General features: G+C 38.8%; 1 protein-coding gene across 3 annotated transcripts in view; it reads left to right on the top strand.

The window, feature by feature from the left end:
* Window positions 1-23,786, top strand: part of RPS6KA5 (ribosomal protein S6 kinase A5) — a 185,110-nt gene that overhangs the window by 132,616 nt on the left and 28,708 nt on the right. For all 3 annotated transcript variants that reach the window (XM_081288709.1, XM_081288708.1, XM_081288710.1), the window contains exons 6-7: window positions 11,378-11,461; window positions 13,829-13,932. In XM_081288709.1, coding sequence (XP_081144835.1) covers window positions 11,378-11,461; window positions 13,829-13,932 — 188 coding nt within the window. The remainder of the gene's footprint in view (window positions 1-11,377; window positions 11,462-13,828; window positions 13,933-23,786) is intronic.

The following is a 23,786-nucleotide window of genomic DNA, read 5'->3' as shown; positions in this document are numbered from 1 at the left end:
GAAGAGGTGGACACATTGGAAGTTTAACGAGAGAGAAGATGTAAAATAATGGAATCAGGAAATAAGTATTTTTGCTGCTCAGCATTGAAGACATGAGGTTGAGCATTAAAGACATGAGGTTGATGATTGTGAATTTAAAGTGAGATTGGGCAACCTAATTATGTTTTTTGTCCAACCATGTTTAGCTGCAGAGGAGCAGATGAAGAGTGAGTGGTAGATTGTACTTGATCTTGTTTTAGTACCCTTACCTCACAAGTATGGGTCCATAAATAATATATACTATTATATTGTTTGAAAAACACATGTGAATGGCATATCCTATTGCAAGTTGATTTTTTAACTCTTTTTTTTGTTATAAATGGACATAATATTTTTATTTTATTTATTTATTTTTATGTGGTGCTGAGGATGAAACCCAGTGCCTCACATGTGCTAGGAAAGTGCTCTACCACTGAGCCACAACCCCAGCCCCACAAGTTGTTTTTTTAATTTGACTTATTTTTCAAATTTATCCAATTTGAAATAGTTTATTTATTTTGGTGCTGTATAATATTCTTTTATATAAGTTATCCAGTTTATTTATCCATTTTTCTACTGAGGTACACTTAAGGTTGTTTCTGTGTCCTTCTCTGTTACAGGTTTCTATTTTTTCTCATGTTAATGATTTGTTGGATTACTTTACATATTCTTGACACTCATCCTTCAAAATTATATATTTTGTAAATTTGTTTTTCAAATCTTTCACTTGTCTTTACCTTTGTTTAATGTTGCTTTTATTTGTCAGTATCAGATTTGACATTTTGACATAATAATCAAGTCTATTGATCTTTTCTGTTAGAATTTACATTTTTTGGATCTTTTTAATTTTTAATTGTGGCAAAAGAGACGGCAAAGATTACCATCTTACTACTGAACATGTTCAATTCAGTAGTATTGATGCTGTCTATTTTGTGCAGCAAATCATAGAACTGTTCCATTGTGTACAACTGAAACTCCATGCCCAGAACACAACTCCGCATCTTCCTCCTACCCCAGCCTTTGGCAGCCACCATTCCACTTTCCGTTTCTGTGAGTCTGATTTGATTTGATTTTAGAGACCTCGTGTAAGTGGAATCATGCAGTATTTATCTTTTTTGACTGATTTATGTCACTTAGGAAAACGACTTCAGGATTAATCCATGTTGTAGCATGAGAGAGGGCTTCCTTTAAATAGTCCATGGTATTTATATACCACATTTTGTTTATTCATTCTTCTGTTAATGGACATTGAGGTTGCTATAAATAATACAGCAGCAAAAACAAACAAACAAATAAACAATGCAGCAGCAAAGTCCTGCTTTGAATTCTTCTGGATAAATACCCCAAAGTGGAAATTGATGATCATATGGTAAATCTTTTTTAATTTTTTGAGGCACCTCCTGCTGTTTTCCATAGCTGTCACGCCATTTTGAATTTCCGTCAACAGTGCACAAGGTTTCCAGGTTTTCCATTTCCTTGCCAACACTTGTTATTTTGTCACAGTGGTCATCCTCATATCACATTGTATTTTTTTTAAGCTTTTCTGTTTTTTTGTTTTTTGTTTTTTTTATTGTTGGTCGTTCAAAACATTACATAGTTCTTAATATATCATATTTCACAGTTTGATTCAAGTGGGTTATGAACTCCCATTTTTACCCTGTATACAGATTGCTGTATCACATCAGTTACACTTCCATTGATTTACATATTGCCATTCTAGTGACTGATGTATTCTGCTGTCTATCCTATTCTCTACTATCCCCCCTCCCCTCCCCTCCCACCCCTCCCCTTTTCTCTCTCTACCCCCTCTACTGTAAATCATTTCTTCCACTTGTATTATTTTTCTCTTACCCCTCATTTCCTCTTATATGTAATTTTGTATAACCCTGAGGATCACCTTCCATTTCCATGCGATTTCCCTTCTCACTCCCTTTCCCTCCCACCTCTCATCCCTGTTTAATGTTAATCTTCTTCTCAAGCTCTTCGTCCCTACCCTGTCCTTGGTTACTCCCCTTATATCAAAGCAGTCATTTGGCATTTGTTTTTTAAGGATTGGCTAGCTTCACTTAGCATAATCTGCTCTAATGCCATCCATTTCCCTCCAAATTCTATGATTTTGTCATTTTTTAAAGCAGAGTAATACTCCATTGTGTATAAATGCCACATTTTTTTTTTATCCATTCATCTATTGAAGGGCATCTAGGTTGGTTCCACAATCTTGCTATCGTGAATTGTGCTGCTATGAACATCGATGTAGCAGTGTCCCTGTAGCATGCTCTTATTAGGTCTTTAGGGAATAGACCGAGAAGGGGAATAGCTGGTCAAATGGTGGTTCCATTCCCAGCTTTCCAAGAAATCTCCATACTGCTTTCCAAATTGGCTGCACCAATTTGCAGTCCCACCAACAATGAACAAGTGTACCCTTTTCCCCGCATCCTCGCCAGCACTTGTTGTTGGACTTCATAATGGCTGCCAATCTTACTGGAGTGAGATGGTATCTTAGGGTGGTTTTGATTTGCATTTCTCTGACTGCTAGTGATGGTGAGCATTTTTTCATGTACTTATTGATTGATTGATTGTCCTCCTCTGAGAAGTGTCTGTTCAGGTCCTTGGCCCATTTGTTGATTGGGTTATTTGTTATCTTATTGTCTAATTTTTTGAGTTCTTTGTATACTCTGGATATTAGGGCTCTATCTGAAGTGTGTAGAGTAAAGATTTGTTCCCAGGATATAGGCTCCCTGTTTATCTCTCTTATTGTTTCTTTTGCTGAGAAAAAAACTTTTTAGTTTGAGTAAGTCCCATTTGTTGATTCTAGTTGTTAACTCTTGCGCTATGGGTGTCCTATTGAGGAATTTGGAGCCCGACCCCACAGTATGTAGATCATAGCCAACTTTTTCTTCTATCAGACACCGTGTCTCTGATTTAATATCAAGCTCCTTGATCCATTTTGAGTTAAGTTTTGTGCATGGCGAGAGAAAGGGATTCAGTTTCATTTTGATGCAAATGGATTTCCAGTTTTCCCAGCACCATTTGTTGAAGATGCTATCCTTCCTCCATTGCATGCTTTTAGTCCCTTTATCAAATATAAGATAGTTGTAATTTTGTGGATTGGTTACTGTGTCCTCTATTCTGTACCATTGGTCCACCCGCCTGTTTTGGTACCAGTACCATGCTGTTTTTGTTACTGTTGCTCTGTAGTATAGTTTGAGGTCTGGTATCGCTATACCGCCTGATTCACACTTCCTGCTTAGCATTGTTTTTCCTATTCTGGGTCTTTTATTATTGCATATAAATTTCATGATTGTTTTATCTATTTCTACAAGAAATGCTGTTGGGATTTTGATTGGCATAGCATTGAACTTATAGAGAACTTTTGGTAATATCGCCATTTTGATGATGTTAGTTCTGCCTATCCATGAACAGGGTATATTTTTCCATCTTCTGAGGTCTTCTTCTATATCTCTTTAGGGTTCTGTAGTTTTCATTGTATAGGTCTTTCACCTCTTTTGTTAGGTTGATTCCCAAGTATTTTATTTTTTGGGGGGATATTGTGAATGGAGTAATTGTCCTCATTTCCGTTTCAGAGGATTTGTCGCTGATATACAGGAATGCATTTGATTTATGCGTGTTGATTTTATATCCTGCCACTTTGCTGAATTCATTTATTAGCTCTAATAGTTTCTTTGTAGACCCTTTTGGGTCTGTTAGGTATAGAATCATGTCATCTGCAAATAGTGATAATTTAAGTTCTTCTTTTCCTATTTTTATGCCTTTAATTTCTTTCGTCTAATTGCTCTGGCCAGTGTTTCGAGGACTATGTTGAACAGAAGTGGTGAGAGAGGGCATCCCTGTCTTGTACCAGATCTTAGAGGGAATGCCTTCAATTTTTCTCCATTCAGAATGATGCTGGCCTGTGGCTTATCATAGATTGCTTTTACAATGTTGAGGTATGATCCTGTTATCCCTAATTTTTCTAGAGTTTTGAACATAAAGGGATGCTGTACTTTGTTGAATGCTTTTTCTGCATCTATCGAGATGATCATATGGTTCTTATTTTTAAGTCTATTGATGTGGTGAATAACATTTATTGATTTCCGTATATTGAACCAGCCTTGCATCCCAGGGATGAATCCTACTTGATCATGGTGTATAATTTTTTTTATATGTTTTTGAATCCAATTTGCCAGAATTTTATTGAGGATTTTTGCATCTAGGTTCATTAGAGATATCGGTCTGTAGTTTTCTTTCTTTGAAGTGTCTCTGTCTGGTATAGGCATCAGGGTGATGTTGGCCTCGTAGAATGTATTTGGAAGTTCTCCCTCTTTTTCTATTTCCTGAAATAGCTTGAAAAGTATTGGTGTTAGTTCCTCTTTAAAGGTTTTGTAAAACTCTGCTGTATATCCATCCGGTCCTGGGCTTTTCTTAGTTGGTAGTCTTTTGATGGTTTCTTCTATTTCCTCTATTGTTATTGGTCTGTTTAGGTTGTCTATATCTTCCTGACTCAATCTGGGCAGATCATATGACTTAAGAAATTTATCTATGCCTTCACTATCTTCTATTTTATTGGAATATAAGGATTCAAAATAATTTCTGATTATCTTCTGTATTTCTGAAGTGTCTGTTGTGATATTGCCTTTTTCATCCCGTATGCTAGTAATTTGGGTTCTCTCTCTTCTTCTCTTCGTTAGCATGGCTAAGGGTCTGTCGATTTTATTTATTTTTTCAAAGAACCAACTTTTAGTTTTGTCAATTTTTTTCAATTGTTTCTTTTGTTTCGATTTCATTAATTTCAGCTCTGATTTTAATTATTTCTTGCCTTCTACTTCTTTTGCTGTTGTTTTGCTCTTCTTTTTCTAGGATTTTGAGATGAAGTATGAGATCATTTATTTGTTGGTTTTTTTTTTTTTTTTTTTTTAAGGAATGAGCTCCAAGCAATGAATTTTCCTCTTAGAACTGCTTTCAGTGTGTCCCATAGATTCCGATATGTTGTGTCTGTGTTTTCATTTAACTCTAAGAAGTTTTTAATTTCCTCCTTAATGTCTTCTATAACCCATTGATCATTCAGTAACCTATTGTTCATTCTCCAAGTGATGCATGATTTTTCCTTCCTTCTTTTATCGTTGATTTTCAGTTTCATTCCATTATGATCAGATAAGATGCATGGTATTATCTCTACTCCTTTATATTGTCTAAGAGTTGCCCTGTGACATAATATATGATCTATTTTTGAGAAGGATCCATGTGCTGCTGAGAAAAAAGTGTAACTACTTGATGTTGGGTGGTATATTCTATATATGTCAATTAAGTCTAGGTTGTTAATTGTGTTATTGAGTTCTATAGTTTCCTTATTTAACTTTTGTTTGGAAGATCTGTCCAGTGGTGAGAGAGGTGTGTTGAAGTCTCCCATGATTATTGTATGGTGGTCTATTAGACTCTTGAACTTGAGAAGAGTTTGCTTGATGAACATAGCTGCACCATTGTTTGGTGCATATATATTTATGATTGTTATGTCTTGTTGGTGTATGGTTCCCTTGAGCAGTATGCAGTGTCCCTCTTTATCCCTTTTGATTAACTTTGGCTTGAAATCTATTTTATTTGATATGAGTATGGACACTCCTGCTTGTTTCCGCAGTCCATATGAGTGGAATGATTTTTCCCAACCTTTCACCTTCAGTCTATGTATATCTTTTCCTATCAAATGCGTCTCCTGTAGGCAGCATATTGTTGGGTCTTGTTTTGTGATCCATTCAACTAGCCTGTGTCTCTTAATTGGTGAGTTTAAGCCATTAACATTTAGGGTTATTATTGAGATATGGTTTGTTCCTCCAGCCATATTTGTTTATTAATGTTACTAAACCTGATTTGTTTTCCTCTTTGATTACTTTCCCCCCTTTACTGTCCTACCTCCCACTGTTGGTTTTCAATGTTATTTTCCATTTCCTCTTCCTGTAATGTTTTGCCAAGGATTTTTTGAAGAGATGGTTTTCTAGCTGCGAATTCTTTTAACTTTTGTTTATCGTGGAAGGTTTTAATTTCATCTTCCATCCTGAAGCTTAATTTCGCCAGATACACAATTCTTGGTTGGAACCCATTTTCTTTCAGTGTTTGAAATATGTTATTCCAGGATCTTCTAGCTTTCAGAGTCTGTGTTGATAGATCAGCTGTTATCCTGATTGGTTTACCCCTAAATATACTCTGCTTCCTTTCTCTTGTAGCTTTTAAAATTCTCTCCTTATTCTGTATGTTGGGCATCTTCATTATAATGTGTCTAGGTGTGGATCTCTTATGATTTTGCACATTCGACGTCCTGTAGGCTTCTAGGATTTGGGATTCTGTTTCATTCTTCAGGTCTGGGAAGTTTTCTCGTATTATTTCATTGAATAGATTGTTTATTCCTTTGGTTTGGAGCTCTGTGCCTTCCTGTATCCCAATGACTCTTAAGTTTGGTCTTTTAATGTTATCCCATATTTCTTGGATGTTCTGCTCATGGTTTCTTAGCAGACTTGCTGAGCTGTCTATGTTCTTTTCAAGTTGAAATACTTTGTCTTCATTGTCTGATGTTCTATCTTCTAAGTGATCTACTCTGCTGGTAGTATTGTCAATTGAGGTTTTAAGTTGGTTTATTGCTTCCTGCATTTCTAGGATTTCTATTTGTTTGTTTTTTATTACCTCTATCTCCCTGTGAAATTGATCTTTTACTTCCTGGATTTGTTTATGTAGTTCCTTGTCAAAGTGATCTTTCATTGTCTGATTTTGCTGTCTCATGTCTTCCTTGAGACTCCAGATCATCTGAAGCATGTATATCCTGAACTCTTTATCTGACATTCCATCTGTTGCAGCTATTACCTCTTCTAGAGTTGAGTTGACCTGCATTGCTTGTGGTCCTTTCTTTCCTTGTCTTTTCATACTGCTCGCGTTTCTTTCTGCTTGGTGAAACTGTTGTGTTTTTGAAATTTTCCCCCTATTTATTTATATTGCTCTTGTATAGTTGGGAGATCTCCCTTGCAGGGCGGGTAGTGGCTGTGCTCCTCCTCTAATTAGGATGATCTATCTACCACGCTGGTTGGTCGCAGGTCTGCCCACCCTGCGAGCGCGGGTTGCAGCTCTGCTCTGCCCCCACTCCAATTGTGGCGACGTAACTACCACGCCCTCGGGTCGTTGGTCCTGATCCAGATGTGGGCGGCAGCTCTGCTCCGCCCCTACTCCAATTGGTGTGACGTGTCTACCATGCTGGTTGGCCTCTAAGCCTGTTCCGCTGGTGGGTCGCAGTTCTGCCTACCTTGCGGGCTCGGGCGGCAGTTCTGCTCAGCCCCCACTCCCAGTGGGGGTATCTGACTGCCTCTCCAACGGGTCGCTGGGCCTTTTCCGGACACGGGCGGCGGCTCTGCTCCACCCCCACTCCAACCAGTGTGACATGACTGCCTCGGTGCTACTTGTCCACCACACTGGCAGGCTGCCGCGCCTGTCCTGCCAGTGGGTCGCAGGTCTGCCTACCTTGCAGGCTCAGACGGCGGCTCTGCACAGCCCCCACTCCAAATGGGGTGATTTGGCTACTGCGCCGTCGGGTCACTGGTTCTGTTCCAGGCGTGGGCGGCTGCTCTCCTAGGCCCCAGTTGGGGTGTCGTGATACCACGCCGGCGGGTCACTTGGCCTGCTCTGGGCGCAGGCGGCAGCTCCACTCTGCCCCCCAGGCCCCCACAGCACCCAGCAGGACCCGGACCAAGAAGCAGTCCCTGCAGGTTCCCCAGCCCTGGGCCAAAGCAGCTTCGGGAGCCAGAACCCGGCCTCTCCGATCCCGGCCACGCTCCATTAGGAGCTGGCTCCACAGAGCGACCCCCCGCCCCAGGCCAAAGCAGCCCTGGGAGCCCGAGCCCGGCCACTCCAAACTCTCCCAGCTCGGTGCATGCTCCGTTAGGAGCAGGCTCAAAGACGCAGTCCCCGCAGGCTCCCCAGCCCCGGGCCAAAACTGTTCCGGGAGTCAGAGCCCAGCCGCCCCTCAGCGCACGTTCCACTTGGAGCTGGCCTCAGCACGCAGTCCCCGCAGGTTCCCCAGCCCTGGGCCAAAGCAGCCCAGGGAACCAGAATCCGGCCGCTCAAAGCCCAGCGCACGCCTTGCCAGGAGCAAGCCCCGGGGAGTATTCTCCTCAGGTTCTCCAGCCCCGAGCCTGAGTGATCTGTCTGCGAGACGCAGGCGAATACCAGCCTGAAATCACCTGTTCCGTAGTTGAATGAGCTGAGATCAGTAGAAAACAAGATGGCGACTGCTGTCCTCCTCCGTGGTCCGACCGGTGTCGAGAATCGAACTGGACCGCTTCTCTCCTCTGTCTCAAAGCCGGAACTCAGCACTAAGCACGGCCATTGCACTGCTGGCAGGAACCCCCAGAATCCACATCGCTGTACTCCCGCTCCGGTACCTCGCCGCTACCCAGCGCGCGCCGCAGACTCCATCCGTGGGGCGGTACGCCGACCAGGCTCTGCTACCCTCCATGCGGAGAAATCGCCCGCAACCGAGCCTCCGCAGCCGAACCCCGCCTGATGTAAATCCGTCCTCTAGATTCTGGAGCACCTCAGTTTCACTGGAAATTCCCAACAAGGTAGCCTTCAGCCGTTTCACCTCGTCTTTCTCCCGCACAGTGACGCGGCGCACTGGGGTGATGCACTCCCATCGCCGCCATCTTCCCTTCTCCTCACATTGTATTTTGATTTGTGTATCTTTAATGATTAATGAAGTTGAGCATTTTTTCATATCCTGTTTCCCATTTGTATAATTATATTTGGAGAAATGCCTAGTCAAGTCCTTTGCCCATTTTTTTAATCAGATTGTTTTTAGGAGTTCTTTATTTATCCTGGGTATTTCTTCTTGTTATATATCTATATATACATATAACGTGGAAATATTTTCTCCCGTTCTCTAGGTTGCCTTTTCATTCGCTTTCGTAACTTTGATTTTTTTGTCTATTTTTGCTTTTGTTGACTGTGCTTTGGGTGTCATATCCAAGAAATCTTTGCCAAATTCAATGTCATGAAGTTTCTTCTAGCAGTTTTATACTTCTAGGACTTATGTTTAGGGTATAACATAGGTGGAAATCTTATTTTTTACAGAGATAGCCCAGTCTCTTTTTAACTGTTCATTGAGGGTCAGTCAACCCTTTCTCTGACCGTGTGAAGTACGGTCACGTCACCAAGTTCACAGGCACACCCAAGTCTGTTTCTTGGCTCTTCCTTGAATTCCGTTTGTTTGCCTCTCCCTGAGTCAACCACCAAAACAGTTTGTAATTTTATAGTAAGTCTTCAGTCTTAAAAAATTTAATTTTTGCTTTATAACAAGAAAGAAGTATGCATAATTTTTAAAATATTTTTGAAGCTATCTATAAATGGAATTGAAAATTTACATTTGCTAAAAACATTAATCTTCTATATAAATAAAAATCCTGAAAAATAACACCTCAAGACTCATCTTTTAAAAAAAATTTTATTCTAATTTATTACATATGACAGCAGAATGCATTATAATTCATATAACATATGTAGAGCACAATCTTTCATCTATCTGCTTGTCCACAAAGTATATTCACACCATTTGTGTCTTTTTCATACATGTACTTAGTGTAGTGATATCCATCTTATTCCACCATCTTTCTTTATCCCCTTGCTCCTTCCCTCCCCCTCCTTCCCCTTTGCCCTATCTACAGTTTGACAAATCTTCCCCTGCACCCCCTCCCAATCCCACTATGAATCATCCTCCTTATTATCAGAGAAAACATTCCGCATTTGGTTTTGGGGATTGGCTAACTTCACTTAGCATTGTATTCTCCAGCTTCATCCATTTACCTGCAAATGCCATGATTTTATTCTCTTTCATTGCTGAGTAATATTCCATTGTTTATATATTCCACATTTTTTAAATCCTTTCATCTACTGAAGGGCATCTAGGTTGCTTCCACAGTTTAGCTATTGTGAATTGTGCTGCTATAAACATTGATGTGGCTGTGTCCCTGTAGTATGCTGTTTTTAAGTCCTTTGGGTATAGACCGAGGTGTGGGATAGCTGGGTCAAATGGTGGTTCCATTCCCAGTTTTCCAAGAAATCTTTATACTGCTTTCCATATTGGCTGCACCATTTTACAGTCCCATGAGCAGTGTATGAGTGTGCCTTTCCCCCCTCATCCTCGCCAACACTTACTATTGTTTGTCTTCATAATAGCTGCCATTCTGACTGGAATGAGATGAAATCTTAAGAGTAGTTTTGATTTGCATTTTTCTAATTGTTACAGATGATGAACATTTTTCATATATTTGTTGATTAATTGCATATCACCTTCTGAGAAGTTCAAAACTCATCTTTTTATAAGCCAGTTTGAGGGGGGAGAATAATGTTATTGAATATTCATATAAATCACATAGCACACAGTATTATCCCTCGGCTTCATCACTTCAGGTTTGTGTGGCAAACCACTGAAAAGACTAAAACTAAATAAAATTGATTTGACATAAATTTTTTGTTCATGGTGTGTGAATGCCTCAGTCATTGTCTATGTAAGCTTTCAAACCTTGCTGGTTGAAAAAGAGTAAAGCTTTTTAGATGTAGCCATATGATTGTATGTTATTTCCTTTTATGCATGCATAACAACATTAATATTCAGTCTGTTATTTTCAAAATTACTTAAGTTATTATAATTAACTTTCAGGCCTGATATAGTAGTTCTTTTGAATTTTTAAATTTCTATAAAAGTGAAACAACTACCTTTAAGAGAGAATCTTTATTTTAGAGATGGTTTTGTTCGTCATCACTTAGAGATATATATTTATACTGTTCACAGTGCCAAACCTGTGCAAGAGGATCAGGTAGAAAAACAATTTTTTTCCCGCTAGTTTCATCTTTGGGTTTTCTCTTCCCCTTCCTGAGCATTTGGTCATCTTTCCTCCTTCAGGTTTCCCAGTGTGTTTCTGGTCTTCCCCGTGTGGAGCTAGTCACTCTAGGAAAGAGCTCTCTACTTCCTGTTCCCCTACTGGGACTGTTTGCAGTGCCAAAGAGAGGAGGGTTAAAGAAACCAAAGCCAAAACAGTCACTCAAAAAAAACAAATGAAGCAGCGTGAATGAATGTATTCATGGATGGATGGGTGGATGGATGGGTGGATGATGGTGGAGTTTCAGAAGAGAAGTCTGAGAAGACATTTATGCAGGTCTCACGCTGTATGGGAGATGGTTTGTCCTGAGAAGGGGGCCTGTCAGGCAGACACTACCCCTGCTTTGCTACCGCAGTGTATCTCAACATGACGCTATTATTATCTTTCTTCTTTGGATATTTATCATGCTGGCTTGAAATCACATCCCTTTTTTGTTTGTTTATTTGTTCAAGACTGAAAGAGCATATTCCTTTTGCGGAACTATTGAATACATGGCACCAGATATTGTCAGAGGGGGCGATTCCGGACATGACAAGGTATGTTCTGTTTTTGATACTTCTCTCTGTATTTCCATAAAATGTGCAGTGAGAATCCCGATTAATAACTTCAGTGCTGTCCTTTCAACAGAGCCCTTTTTCTGGTGTTATCTTACTTCCTCCTGTTTTTCTGATTTGCTTTGTATACCAAACAAAATATAAATTCTAGTGTTTTAGAGGAAGAAGATAATAGAAAGGTTAAAACATTCTAGACTTTCCTTGTTAAAGGTTTTATTGGTGAAAATTCTTTGGTTTTTAGAGTAACACTCTTATTAAAAAGTTGAGACCTTGAAACTAATTCTTCATATTCCATTAAAAGAGCCTACAGCTTAACCAAAGCACCAATTATGATTCCTGTTTTTTTTTTTTTAATGATTCTTTTTCTGTTGCCTAGGATCTTGATCTTTTAGGACATATCTGAACCACAATACAATGCAGAAGTGTCATGGAATGCATAAACTGTGTCCATGCTTCCTAAGAGTCACGCTGCTTTATATGAGACAGTGCTTTATTGGCATGATTAATTTCTTCTAGAAAAACATACAGAAACTAGTTGTGTGTACCATCGCCAGTTAGTATTTGCTCTCTATAGGTTGTTGAGGTCATTAAAAAGGGATCACCATATTTTCCCAATTTCTGCCTTTAACTTTATAGAGAGATACTGATGACTTTGTTGATTCTCTCTCCAACAGCAATAAATATTTTGACAACTCTTGGAAGAAGGAAAAATCCTACATTCAATATAGCCTCTTTGTTTTCCTAACACTCTAAAAAGCTCAATTTTTTGGCCTCTTCACTTTACATACTTTTTTATATACAAAATGAAGATCATAGAAGAAGCTTTCTAAGTAATTGTGTTATAAAGCCTAGGTCATTTTTCGTCCTTCCTGTATTAATGTGTAAAAATGTTGTTCAGTCTTTTTTAACACTTTTGCTTCATTAATAACTCTACCCAAATAAGAAATTCTGTCTTTTATGTTCTCTATCTTCTCTACCCCCTCAGAGTGCCACATGTGCAATCCAAATAATCTAGTAGGAATCTTTGGTTTCTTTCCTAGAAAAATGACTGGTCACATATTCATAAAGCCACCTTCAGGTTTGAGTGGCATTGGTTTTAGGAACATGGCTGAAAGTCGGACTGCCTTCTGTGTCAGCAGAAGAGTGTGGTTTTACATCCAGCAGCAGAACTTTCTCAGGGCCCTGGCTCAGGTGGCTGGGGAGTGACTCATATGGCTAGAGGAGCTCATTGCTGCTGTGCCTTGCTCATGGTGTTCTTGGAAGCCATTGGGGAATTTAGTAGAAATTAAAAATGAAAATTATCACCTAAACCTAATGAAGCCAATTTTCACACAAGAAAAAACCTTGTATTACTTTTAGAATTTCTGCATACTTAAGGTCCAGAAAACAGCAACTTAATAGATATTCTTCTTCAAATATAGAACATGCTGACATCTTAGAGTTAATTAAGTGAGATGTTATATGCAAAATGCTCATCACCATGCCTGATATAGAAAAGGAACATTCAGGAAATACTTTTCCTCTCATGACTTCAGCCGCCCAGTCCTATTTTATGTCAGTATTCTGTATTTTCTTTAAAAATAGCTCTAGGCTTATAATCTTTGTGTCACTTCTCTGAAACTTTGACCTGGAATTTAGAAGCAGATAGTTCAAAATTTTAACATCCAGTTAATATCTTTCATTGGTGTGAGCTCATATATTCAACAGTTAGCTAAAATTTTGATCTGCCTAATTATAAAAGAACTGATTGAATATATCAAAATTCTTTAAGCCATGTATAATTCACTCTTTTCTCAATAAATACATTCATAAATAGGTTTCCAATTTAGAATACATTTTACTTTTTATTATTTTAAATCTTTGTGTATCAGTGAAGACTGTCACATTTATGTGATAGATCCTAAGAGAATTTGATTTAGGAGGTCATGAAAAAAATAACACCACTGGATGAGATTAAAACATTTTTTTATCTTCTATTCTAAGGAATTTCATGAGACTCTTTGGAATAGAATTCTTAATAAAAATGTGGATTAGTGCTTTTTCCCCTATCATAAGCCCAAATATTTTACCTACTTTAAATATTAAAAATTTATTTCACATTAGATTTTTTTAATTGTTAAAGTAAAGCTGTAACTAGTTAGGAAATAACTAAAACACTTTCTGCATTGAGGATACCTGGGTATTTGTTCTCTAAATGTCTTTTTGCACATGCAAACTTAATATTTCTTGCCCAGAAAGTTATGTACTAAATCTTTTTGTTAAAAATATTTTTCAGATACATTGTTTTATTTGTTTTTTCTTAGGAAATATATTGTAGTTGATAATTCTATAAAATTTTTTGTTTTATAGGCAGTTGACTGGTGGAGTTTAGGTGTTCTAATGTATGAATTACTAACTGGAGCATCTCCTTTCACTGTGGATGGAGAAAAAAATTCCCAGGCTGAAATATCTAGGTAAGATTTCATATAGAACACATTTATTATTTTCTCAAAGGAGCTGATCAAATTTCTGTAGTTAGGCTAATGAAAAAACATTTTTTACTAGGGATAAACAAAATGATGTTTAAGTGCTAAATTTTCATTTATATTCAATATGAGGATATAGATATATAGCCTTCTTATTTCTTTATATCTAATACGCAGAGTTGGATCTTAAGTCTCATAAGGATAGTGTAATAATTTTTATGACCTCAAATCATATTTAGCATATTGTCTTATACCTCTAGGTACATCATACTTTGAGAAATTTAACCCATAATCTCAGATGTGGAACACCTGTAAAGATTTAAATATCATGTATAATATATAATATGATTATATGACATGTAGCGTGTAATTATAATGTAATGTCATATAATATTAATGTAATATATAAGCTGTATATTATGTATATCAAATATAACCTATCTTAATGCGTCTTTGTCAATTTCATTGCAATATTTGCAGAATTGAAAATTTATACTTAATGGTTGATGGGTCTATTTTCCACCATATAAATGTAATTTCTCTGTGACTTTAAAGAAACAATGATGATATTTTTTCAGCTGAGGGACATCTGCTCAGTAGAAAGAATACCATAGAACTGCCCTCTCATAGGTTCTGATAGCATCATTCTGTTCTGTTCATTCTCAGCCAATATTACGGTTGTATTTTTATTTGTAATTGTTTGATTAGTGTCTGTCTGACCTACTACATAGAAAGTACAGTGAGAGCAAGTGGCATATCTGATTTTTATCCTCATTACTTATGTATAGAATTCAGTAAATATTTGTGGAATTAAACAGGATAATGAAAAAATGAGTGAATAGTGATAAACATTATGCTAATTACTAGTTGTGTTTTTTTGTCCTGCTTTTCTTGAATTTTATAATATTGAGAACAGATTTGACATTAAAAATTAAAAGAGATTCCACTTGAGATTCTACTTCCAACAAAGATGGAATGACAGAGAACAGTTTATATTCCTGCCTGAAACAATTTTAACAATGAGCAAAATATGTGGAACAACAGTTTTGAGGACATTGCACATCTGGCAATGAAGGGCAGTGATCCCTGAGAGATGGAAAAAAAATGAGGTGATCCTAAGAGTGCCCTAGCTAATTGTCTTGAGAGAGTTCCCAGGCTGCAAGGCAGGCAGAGGAAACCCTCGGGAGAGTCGAGATGGAACTGAGAGTCCAGTGAGACCGACGCAGCTGGAGTTTACAGGCCATAGTGTCTGAGAAGAAAGAACTGCACATAGAGAAGTCCAGAGATTTACGAAGTATCCAGTCAAGCACTAATGAACACACACGAGGGAACTACTCAGTATAGGTAAAAATGTTATTTTTCTCCAAATGGACTTGTAAATTCAGTACAATTACAAAATTACAAGACCAGCAGTCCTTTTATATTTTTTGGTTGTCAATGAACCTTTATTTTTATTTATTTATATGTGGTACTGAGGATTGAACCCAGTGCTTCACACAAACTAGGCAAGTGCTCCACCACTGAGCTACAACCCTAGTGCTCCCCGACTTTTGGTAGAAATTGACAGCCTGATTCTAAATATTCGCATTGAAACAGAGGACCTAAAATAGCCAAATCACCCTTGAAAAAAAAAACAGATCAAGATAGATTTCAAGACTTAGCATAAATATAAGACACTATGATGTTGGTATCAGGATAGACAAATGGTAAATGGAATACAGCAGAGAGTCCAGGAAGAGAACCATCCACATACAGGCAACTCATGTTTGACAGAGGTGCCTAGTCACTTCGGCACAGGAAAAAAAAAAAAGTTTTTTCAACAAATGGTGCTTTATATTGGTTACCCAGATGGAGAAGAATGAACTTCAATAAATACTCCAAACCATATTAAAAAAAAAACTTACTCCAAATAGATCGTAGATCTACATGTAAGACCAGCAACTGTAAAACTTCTTGAAGAAAACATGGAGGAAAAAAAATCTCTGTGACTTTGGATTAAGTAAATATTTCTTTGGTATGACACAAAAGAATGGTCCATAAAAGAAACATTGATTACTTCATCAAAATTAAATACTTTTCTTCAAAACTGTTAGGAGAATGAAAAGACAAGCCACTGAGTGGGATAAAATTTTAAGTCATACATCTGGTAAAGGACTGCTATCCAGAATTCAGAAAGAAATATGAAAACTCAAGGAAGCAAACAGCCGCTTTATTATATAAAATAGGCAAAGGCTGTGAACAGACATTTCACCAAGAAGATCTGTGGGTGGCAAATAAACACGGGAGAAACTGATCAACATTAGTCTCTAGGGAAATGTAAATTAAAAGTACAGTGAAACGCTACTGCACACTCCAGCCATTACAGATAGAGACTGACCACTCCTGGTGCTGGTAAAGAAATGGAGGAACTGGGACTGTCACACACTGCAAGAGATGTACAATGGTAGGACTTTGGAAAAGAGGCAGTTTCTTAAAGTTGAACACAACCTACTAAGTGATCCATCCATTCTACTATTAAGTAATTACCAAAGGAATTATCCTTTGCTACAAAATGTCTGTACAGAAACTTGTACATAGATGTTTACAGCAACTTTATTTGTAATAACCAAAAATTGGAAATAAGCCAAAGGTCTGTCAGCGAGTACACAGTTAATAGACAAGTTGTGGTTTATCCATATAAGTGGAGTATTACTTGGCAATAAAAATGTATGACCTGTTAACACACACAACATGGATGCATCTCAAAATAATTATGCTAATTGAAAGAAACTAGACAATATAGAATATAGCCTATAGTAACAGAAAGCAGATTAGAGGTTACCTGTGAACTGGGGTGAAGGAGAGCAGGAAAGATCACAGAGGAGCATGAGAAAACTTTGGAAGGTAATGGGCATGTTCATTATCCTGATTGTGACGATGGTTTCTCAGGTCTAGATAAAGGTCAGAGCTTTTCAAATGGTACACTGTGTGTGGGAAGTTTATTATTTATCAGTTGTACTTAAATGAAACTATTTTTCAAAATTAAGGTATACCTTTTCCAGAAAAGGCTAGGAGGTAAATAATTTCTCAGTATTTCAGATTACTTAACACCAAAGTTAAGTGAGCAGAAATACCTTTTTAAAAATTTTTTAAAATTTAAAAGAAATTTGGCAGTTTGAAAATACCTCAAAATGACAGAAAACCTTGGCCATCGACCTGAAGAATTTGTATGCCATTGCAAAGTCATACCACGGTGGCAGGTGCAAAGGGTGGCCTTAGCATGGGAACATTAGAGGCTCCTCTGACCAGTCCTGTCTTTCTGAATCCACATACAAGTACAGCTTCTTTTTATAATCTTCGTTTCCACTGTAGGCCTAGAGAGAAGTATATTTCTCATAATGACAGTAATATTCTGAACTAAGTGATGTTAGAATTTAGATGGCTTTTATTCCCTTTATATCAACTGATTGACATTCTGGTTTAGAGAAAAGAAAGAACACCTGAATCAGATTGTTTAAAACCTTTAAGAGCAAATAGATTTTTCAAACATTTAAATAGAATTTCTTCCTTTTAATCAGTTAATTATCTGCTTTATCATGTTAATAATTTGTTTAAAGCTTGGTTGTTAACCTGTGATCCTATGGGGGACTTTTTTGTGACTGGAATATACAAACAATGTGGCAACTGAATTATACTACACTACCTTTTCCTTTTGAGATAATCATTCTGATTATCTTTCCTGGCATAAACTCTTTCATAGTCTTCTTAAAATATGAATCATTTGGATAAATGTATCATTATCTTGTCTTCAGATATCTTGATTAGCTAAGACTTTTTCATTATTGAATTCTTCCATTCTTTAATTATTATCATTTTCCTGAACACGGCATATTTACTGTGTTTTTTATTTGAGATGCTTCAAAATAATGTATTATCTATGTAAACTACTTGCCATTATTATCTACAGGTGGCCTAAAATCAGAATAAAAATGTTTTGCTGGTTTATAAAATTTCAAAATATAATAAGAACTTCAAGAGAGTCCAGCCTTCTCCCTTCAGTTACACCCTTTTCCTCCTCCGTGAGACTCCCTGGCTCGCACGGCCCTGCTCTGAGACGTTTTTAAGGAAACCTGTGTGCTGTGGAGCAGTCTAGCCGGTGGAGTTTTTCGCCTTTGCAATAAGCTGAAATTATCTTTCTCTAATCACTGCTTGTTAATCCTGATCCTGTCCTCTCAAAGATGTGAGGAATTCTCACATTGTTATAGGTGTTTGAAGATCATTTTATTCAGGATAGAACTCTTCAGTTCCTTTAAGTGTTCATTTGAAATCATTTCCAGTTCCTCGAATTCTGGTACCCTTTTGGACAGATATGAACTTGTTGATATTGGGGACTTGAATGGTTGCTCCTCAGCTTTTCTGTGCGTCTATTTCGTGTTTTACGTGTGTGTAACATGGGCTTTTCTTACCTGGGTGTCTTCTGCTAGCTTTTCTTGCCTTTCTGGGTAGAAGTTCTAGGAATGGGCTACAGCTGCAGGGGAAGGACCCACCTAGTCAGGGGAATTGGCTGCACATCAAGTGCTACACAAATGAAGTGATGTGTGGGCCTGCCCTGCTGTCACTTCCTGCCACTTCACAGTTCTCAGTCTGTCTCTGGCATTCATTGTTTGAACATTGTCCATCTCACGTCTGGTCCTCTTACCATGCAGTCAGGCCTGCAGTCGTGCTGTCAGTACAGATTGTATGCAAAATTTTTTTCTTGTCTTTCCCTAAACAGTATGACCACTGTCTTCACAGCGTCGACTTTGTATTAGATATTTTAAGTAACGTAGAGGTGATTTATAATGTGTGGGAGCATGGCATAAGTTATATGCAAATTCTATGATTTTATATAGGAGCTTGAGCATCCTCAGATTTTGGTGTTTACGAGAGTCCTGGGACAATCCACTGCTGATACTGGTGGATGATCACAGTAGTATTAGAAGAGCTCTCGTTAGTACTGTCTGGGTGAATGTCAGCAGACTCCAGCCTGCAGGCCAGCTTCCTTCTATTGCCTATCTGGAGTTATTTTGTTTTGTTTGTGTCCTCTGAGCTAAGAATGATTTTTACATTCTTAAATGATAGAAAAAAATCAAAAGAAAAATAGTATTTTATGACATGGGAAAATTATGTGAAATTCATTCAGCGTTCACCATCAATAAAGTTTTATTAGAACAGAGCCATGTTCGTTCATTTGTGTGTTTGCTCTGGCAGCTTTTGTGCTACAGTAGTAGTGTTGCATACCTGCCATAGAAACCGTACAACTTGCATCAAATAAAATATCTGCTGCATGGCTTCGTGTTAGTTTTCCATTATCCATTGCCAAGTAACCAGTTACTCTAAAACTTAGTGACTTAAAAATTATAACATATATTTCTTAGAGTGTCTGTGGCCAGAAATCTGAGCATGCCTGAGCTAGGTCCTCTACTTAAATGTCTCCCAGGCTGCAGAGTCTTGGCTGGGCTATGATTATCTCAAGGCTCACCTGAGAAATGATCTCCTTCCAAGTTCACGTGGGTGTTGGCAACATTCATTTCACGGAGAGTGTTTGGCCTGAGGGCCTCAGTTCTTTGCTGACTGTTGGCCGGAGAACACCCTCCGGTCCCTACCCTGTGGGCCTCTCTCCATGGCAGCATCAAACCATGCATGTTGGGAAGATAGAGACGAATCTGCTGAATGATGGAATGTTTTATCTGCTGAATGATGGAATGTTTTATAACCTGATCATGAACAAGACATTCTGTCCTCTTTACTGTATAATAAAGACCCTGAGGCCAGCACACACTGAGGGGGCTATGAATACAAGAACAAAGTGGTCATTAAAGCCATCTTTGAAGTCTTATCTACCATTGGCTCTTTTATGAAAAGGAGTGCCAAACCAGGTTAAGGTAATTTTATTATTGTTCTCCCAAGTAGTCTTTTTTTTTTAGTTAATTAATATATTGATTTCGTGTGAGTTTCTAACTTCTTTAGGACACAAAATTAAGACAGTAATTCTGTTGTTTTTTATATTTTATGCATGTTGATTTGTCAGTTATCACCTTAAATTTACTCATTTCCATTTTTATGTATTTTCCTGTTCATAGATATCTGGATTTGGAGTTACAGTATAGAATAATTACAGGTATCATTGTTTTCTGTCCTGTTTTAAGATGAGATCAAATTTATTTCTTTGGTCTTTTATTTTCTGAAGATTTATGATAAAATCTTTTATCAGCATTTTTAAAAATATTTTTTGAGTAGTAGATGGACACATTATCTTTATTTTTATTGATTTATTTTTATGTGTACTGAGGATGGAACCCAGGGCCCCACACATGTGAGGCAAGTGCTCTACCACTGAGCTACAGCCAGAGCCATTTTATCAGGATTTTTTTAAGGTCACCTTGATTCTCAATAAGTTACCAATGACCTGCCTGTGTGAGAATCTGAGAGGAACCCAGGCACACCAGCATGGCGTCCTAAGGAAGCCTTGGACACTGGGAGGAAGCGCAATTCTGGGTGGTATCTACCACTTCTAGGAAGAAGATGCTGTAAGATGAAAGGAAAAGGAAGCCTTTCAGTACAGTCTTCCATATCATGCATGTGTCTTTGGCCCTGTAGGAGCAGCAGTTTTCTCCTTGGTCAGTGGCAGGAGTGGGTGCCTGTCCCCTGGCTTCCTACATGGTGGGGGTAGGAGATCTGGGCAGTGTGCTGGGCAGGAGAGTGACAGGGAGCACAGCCATGCACACTTAATGATGGCATCATGTTCTGAGAAGCGCATCTTTCAGCGGTCTCTCACTGCGTGTGCATCAGAGTGCTCAAGACAAACCAAGACGGCTCCCGGCACTGGGCAGTGTAGTCTGCGGCATCACTGTTGTATGTGCATGGCCTGGCTGACAGAAACATCACCATGCAGTGTGTGACTGTATTTCTAGCTCATATAGACATGCCCTGGGCTCTCCCTGGAGTTGTTGGGCGAGACTTTTAAGCACAGTCACAAATTCCACAAAAGCACATAAGGGAACTGGCCACAGAATCTAATTTTACTGTTCTAATGACCCAGCTGGTGTGGCCAGGGGAAACAGGTTATGGGGACCAAGGAAGAACTCCTAACACCCCAAAAGAAGCGATGGCCTGGGACCCGGTCCCTTGGGGCAGGCCATCTGGTGGCTTGAGGAAGGCCCACTCCTGTGGAACTGCACCCATGGCACCATCACCAGAGACCACTACGTGCCAGTCTCTGTACTGAGAGCCACCACATTAGAGCCTGGAGTCCTTACACCCGGATGAACAGGAGCAGCACCTGCTGTTGTACAGAGGCAGAAACGGGGGGCAGCTTGCCTCATACTCAGCTGCTGTGAGACTGGTCCAGGGTCAAGTGCAAGGTGACTGGAAGGTTGCTTGGTGCTGTCCCACTGGGAACACTTGCTTCCTGCTGCTGTTTTTTCCCTAGTCCAGAAGATGTTATTTTAGATAAAGGCTGTAAATAATGGCCCACACAAGGGGCGTGATTGCTCTAATCAGTGGAGTAATTAAGTAGATTTTTACTCCTAAGGAGGAAGAAAAATATAAGAACTTACTCCTTGTTCTAAGCAAACTTATATAGTATGTGGGAAGATATGAAAAAAATACATGAAAATTCATGATAGCAGGGAGCTTTGAAAGTGTGAGTGGTAAGGATGTCGCGAAGTTTGAAGGAGTGTGGTTCCTTGGGGACCGGGTTGTCAGGGAGGCATCATAATGGAGGAGCAGTGTGGGCTGAATGTGCGGGGGGAACAGGATGGCTTTCAGATGGTGGCAGGAGCACACAGCGGCTCTGGGGTGGGGGTGCTCCTGTAGAAGGTTCTAGACTCCCTTGTCTCCCTGCCTTGCTGTGTTCTGTTCTGGATCTGTGATCTTACAAATGAAGCTTTATTTTATTGTTCCTATTCTAAAAGTAATGTTCATAACAACTCAAAACATGAGTAAAGGGAAAACTGACTATAGTACCCAGAAACAACATACTGCTCATGTTTTGTAGAGTCCTCCTTTCACTGATGTGATGTGTTCATACTGGAAACATGGTTTTGTGTTTCTCAGTTTTTGCTTGAATTCATCTCATAAGCCCTCTATAGTTACAGACTCTTTGTAAACATGAGTTTCCAGTGCCTGTGTAACATACTACTGAGTGAACACCCCACACATATTTCTCTAGTTTTGGGCAAAAACTTTAAAGTAAGTAAAGTTTGCTGAAAGCTCTTTCTTACCCAGACTGGCGTATAAGTAATTCTGTAAATCTTGGACCACATGGGAACCAGAAAGGGAGAGCCAGCAGCATCAAGTTGTGCAATAGGAAGGTTGATGAATGGGTCTCACACATGTGCTCTTCACTGAGCTACCTCCCAGCCCACGCTGGCAAACTTCTAAATGGAGGACAAAGAGAAAGAACCCACCCCAAGAACCCATGCTCTCTGCTAACAAATGATAGAGTTGTTTGCAGGCATCTTATTGAACTGAGGAAGGAAGGGCCAGAGGGAACAAGGTGTAGCAAATGGAAAACAGACGTGCTCTAGGCTAAGCGGCGTTCTAGGCCCTGTGAATGAAGCAGGGAATAAACACCGGGAATCCCTACTCCCCGGGAGCTTGCATTTTAGTCGGGAGTGACAAGAGGCACCCAAGTAGATAATGTGCTATAAATGCCACGAAGAAAAAGAAAATGGAGTAGAAGAAGGTGGGGGGACGGTTAATTTTGGCAGAATGGCTAGGAGCGCCTCTCCAAAAGCGCAACCCTTGGTCGAAGAGCTTAGCGGGTGACAGCTGTGCCTACAGCCAGTGGTGCTGTCTTCCAGAGGCCGTTCTTTGTGGTCTATTTTAATGAAACCTACATACAGAGTTCCATAAGTTCTCTTTTTCTAAAACATTTATTATGAAAAGTTTTGGACTTTTGTTAACAGTGGAGGCCCACACACTCCCTTCGAGGTGGAACCATGAATATTTTACCATCCTGGCTCATTGTCCATCTGCCCGTCTCTGTCTCTCTCCCATCACAGAGTTGATTTTTAACCTTGGTGTCCTTAACCCACATCTCATAAGTTCTTCTTGCTAGTCAGTTGTGAATTTCTTTTATCACAGCGGTTTTCAGATAAAAGAACTCTCACAAATAGGAATTATATTTTTATATTTTTATGGACTTTATAATTTTATTTAATTTTGAATTTTTCTTGTAATTTGTCAGTCCATTTGGAGTTTATTTGGGATCATGGTGCAAGGCAGGGGTCTTGCCCTGGTGTGTTTATTTCCCATGTAGCTCTATCCTCAAAGCGCTTGTTGAATCACGCAGCCTTTCCTATGGGGCTAGTCACTTTTTACGAACAATGCTGTCTTCATAAATGCCTTGGTGCTTTCAAGAAGTCTCTTCTGTTCACTTATTTGGCTGTTGACTTACTTTGCCACCTCACTTTCACAATTTTGCTTTACAATGCATTTTAATAAGTAGTTAGGCACATCAGCCCCGGTTTTCTTTTTCAGAATTTTCTTAACTGTGTCACATGCTTATTCCTGCAAATCAATATTAAAGTCATGCATGTCCTAAAATACCTTCCTGCAGTATTTATGTTTACTGCTTTTTAGAAAGGAATATTTTCTCCTCTATAAACAGGAATAATAGTAGCAGCTTTTAATGAGATCGTTGTATTAAATGATAAGATAAAATGTTGAGTGTTATCCATCAACTCAGAGCCTGTTCTAATTTTACAGGAGGCTCTAAGATTTATTTAGGCCTACATAATTGCAGTTCATTTCTGGAGTTTCCCAGATTCATCTGGAAGCAAGAAAACGAATAATTTGGGGTTATTACCAGTTGGAAA

This window comes from Spermophilus citellus (genome assembly GCF_964194105.1).
Source record: "Spermophilus citellus genome assembly, chromosome: 4".
NCBI lineage: Eukaryota > Metazoa > Chordata > Mammalia > Rodentia > Sciuridae > Spermophilus > Spermophilus citellus.
The sequence above is the reverse complement of the archived record's forward strand: the minus strand, read 5'-3'. Positions and strand labels throughout refer to the sequence as shown.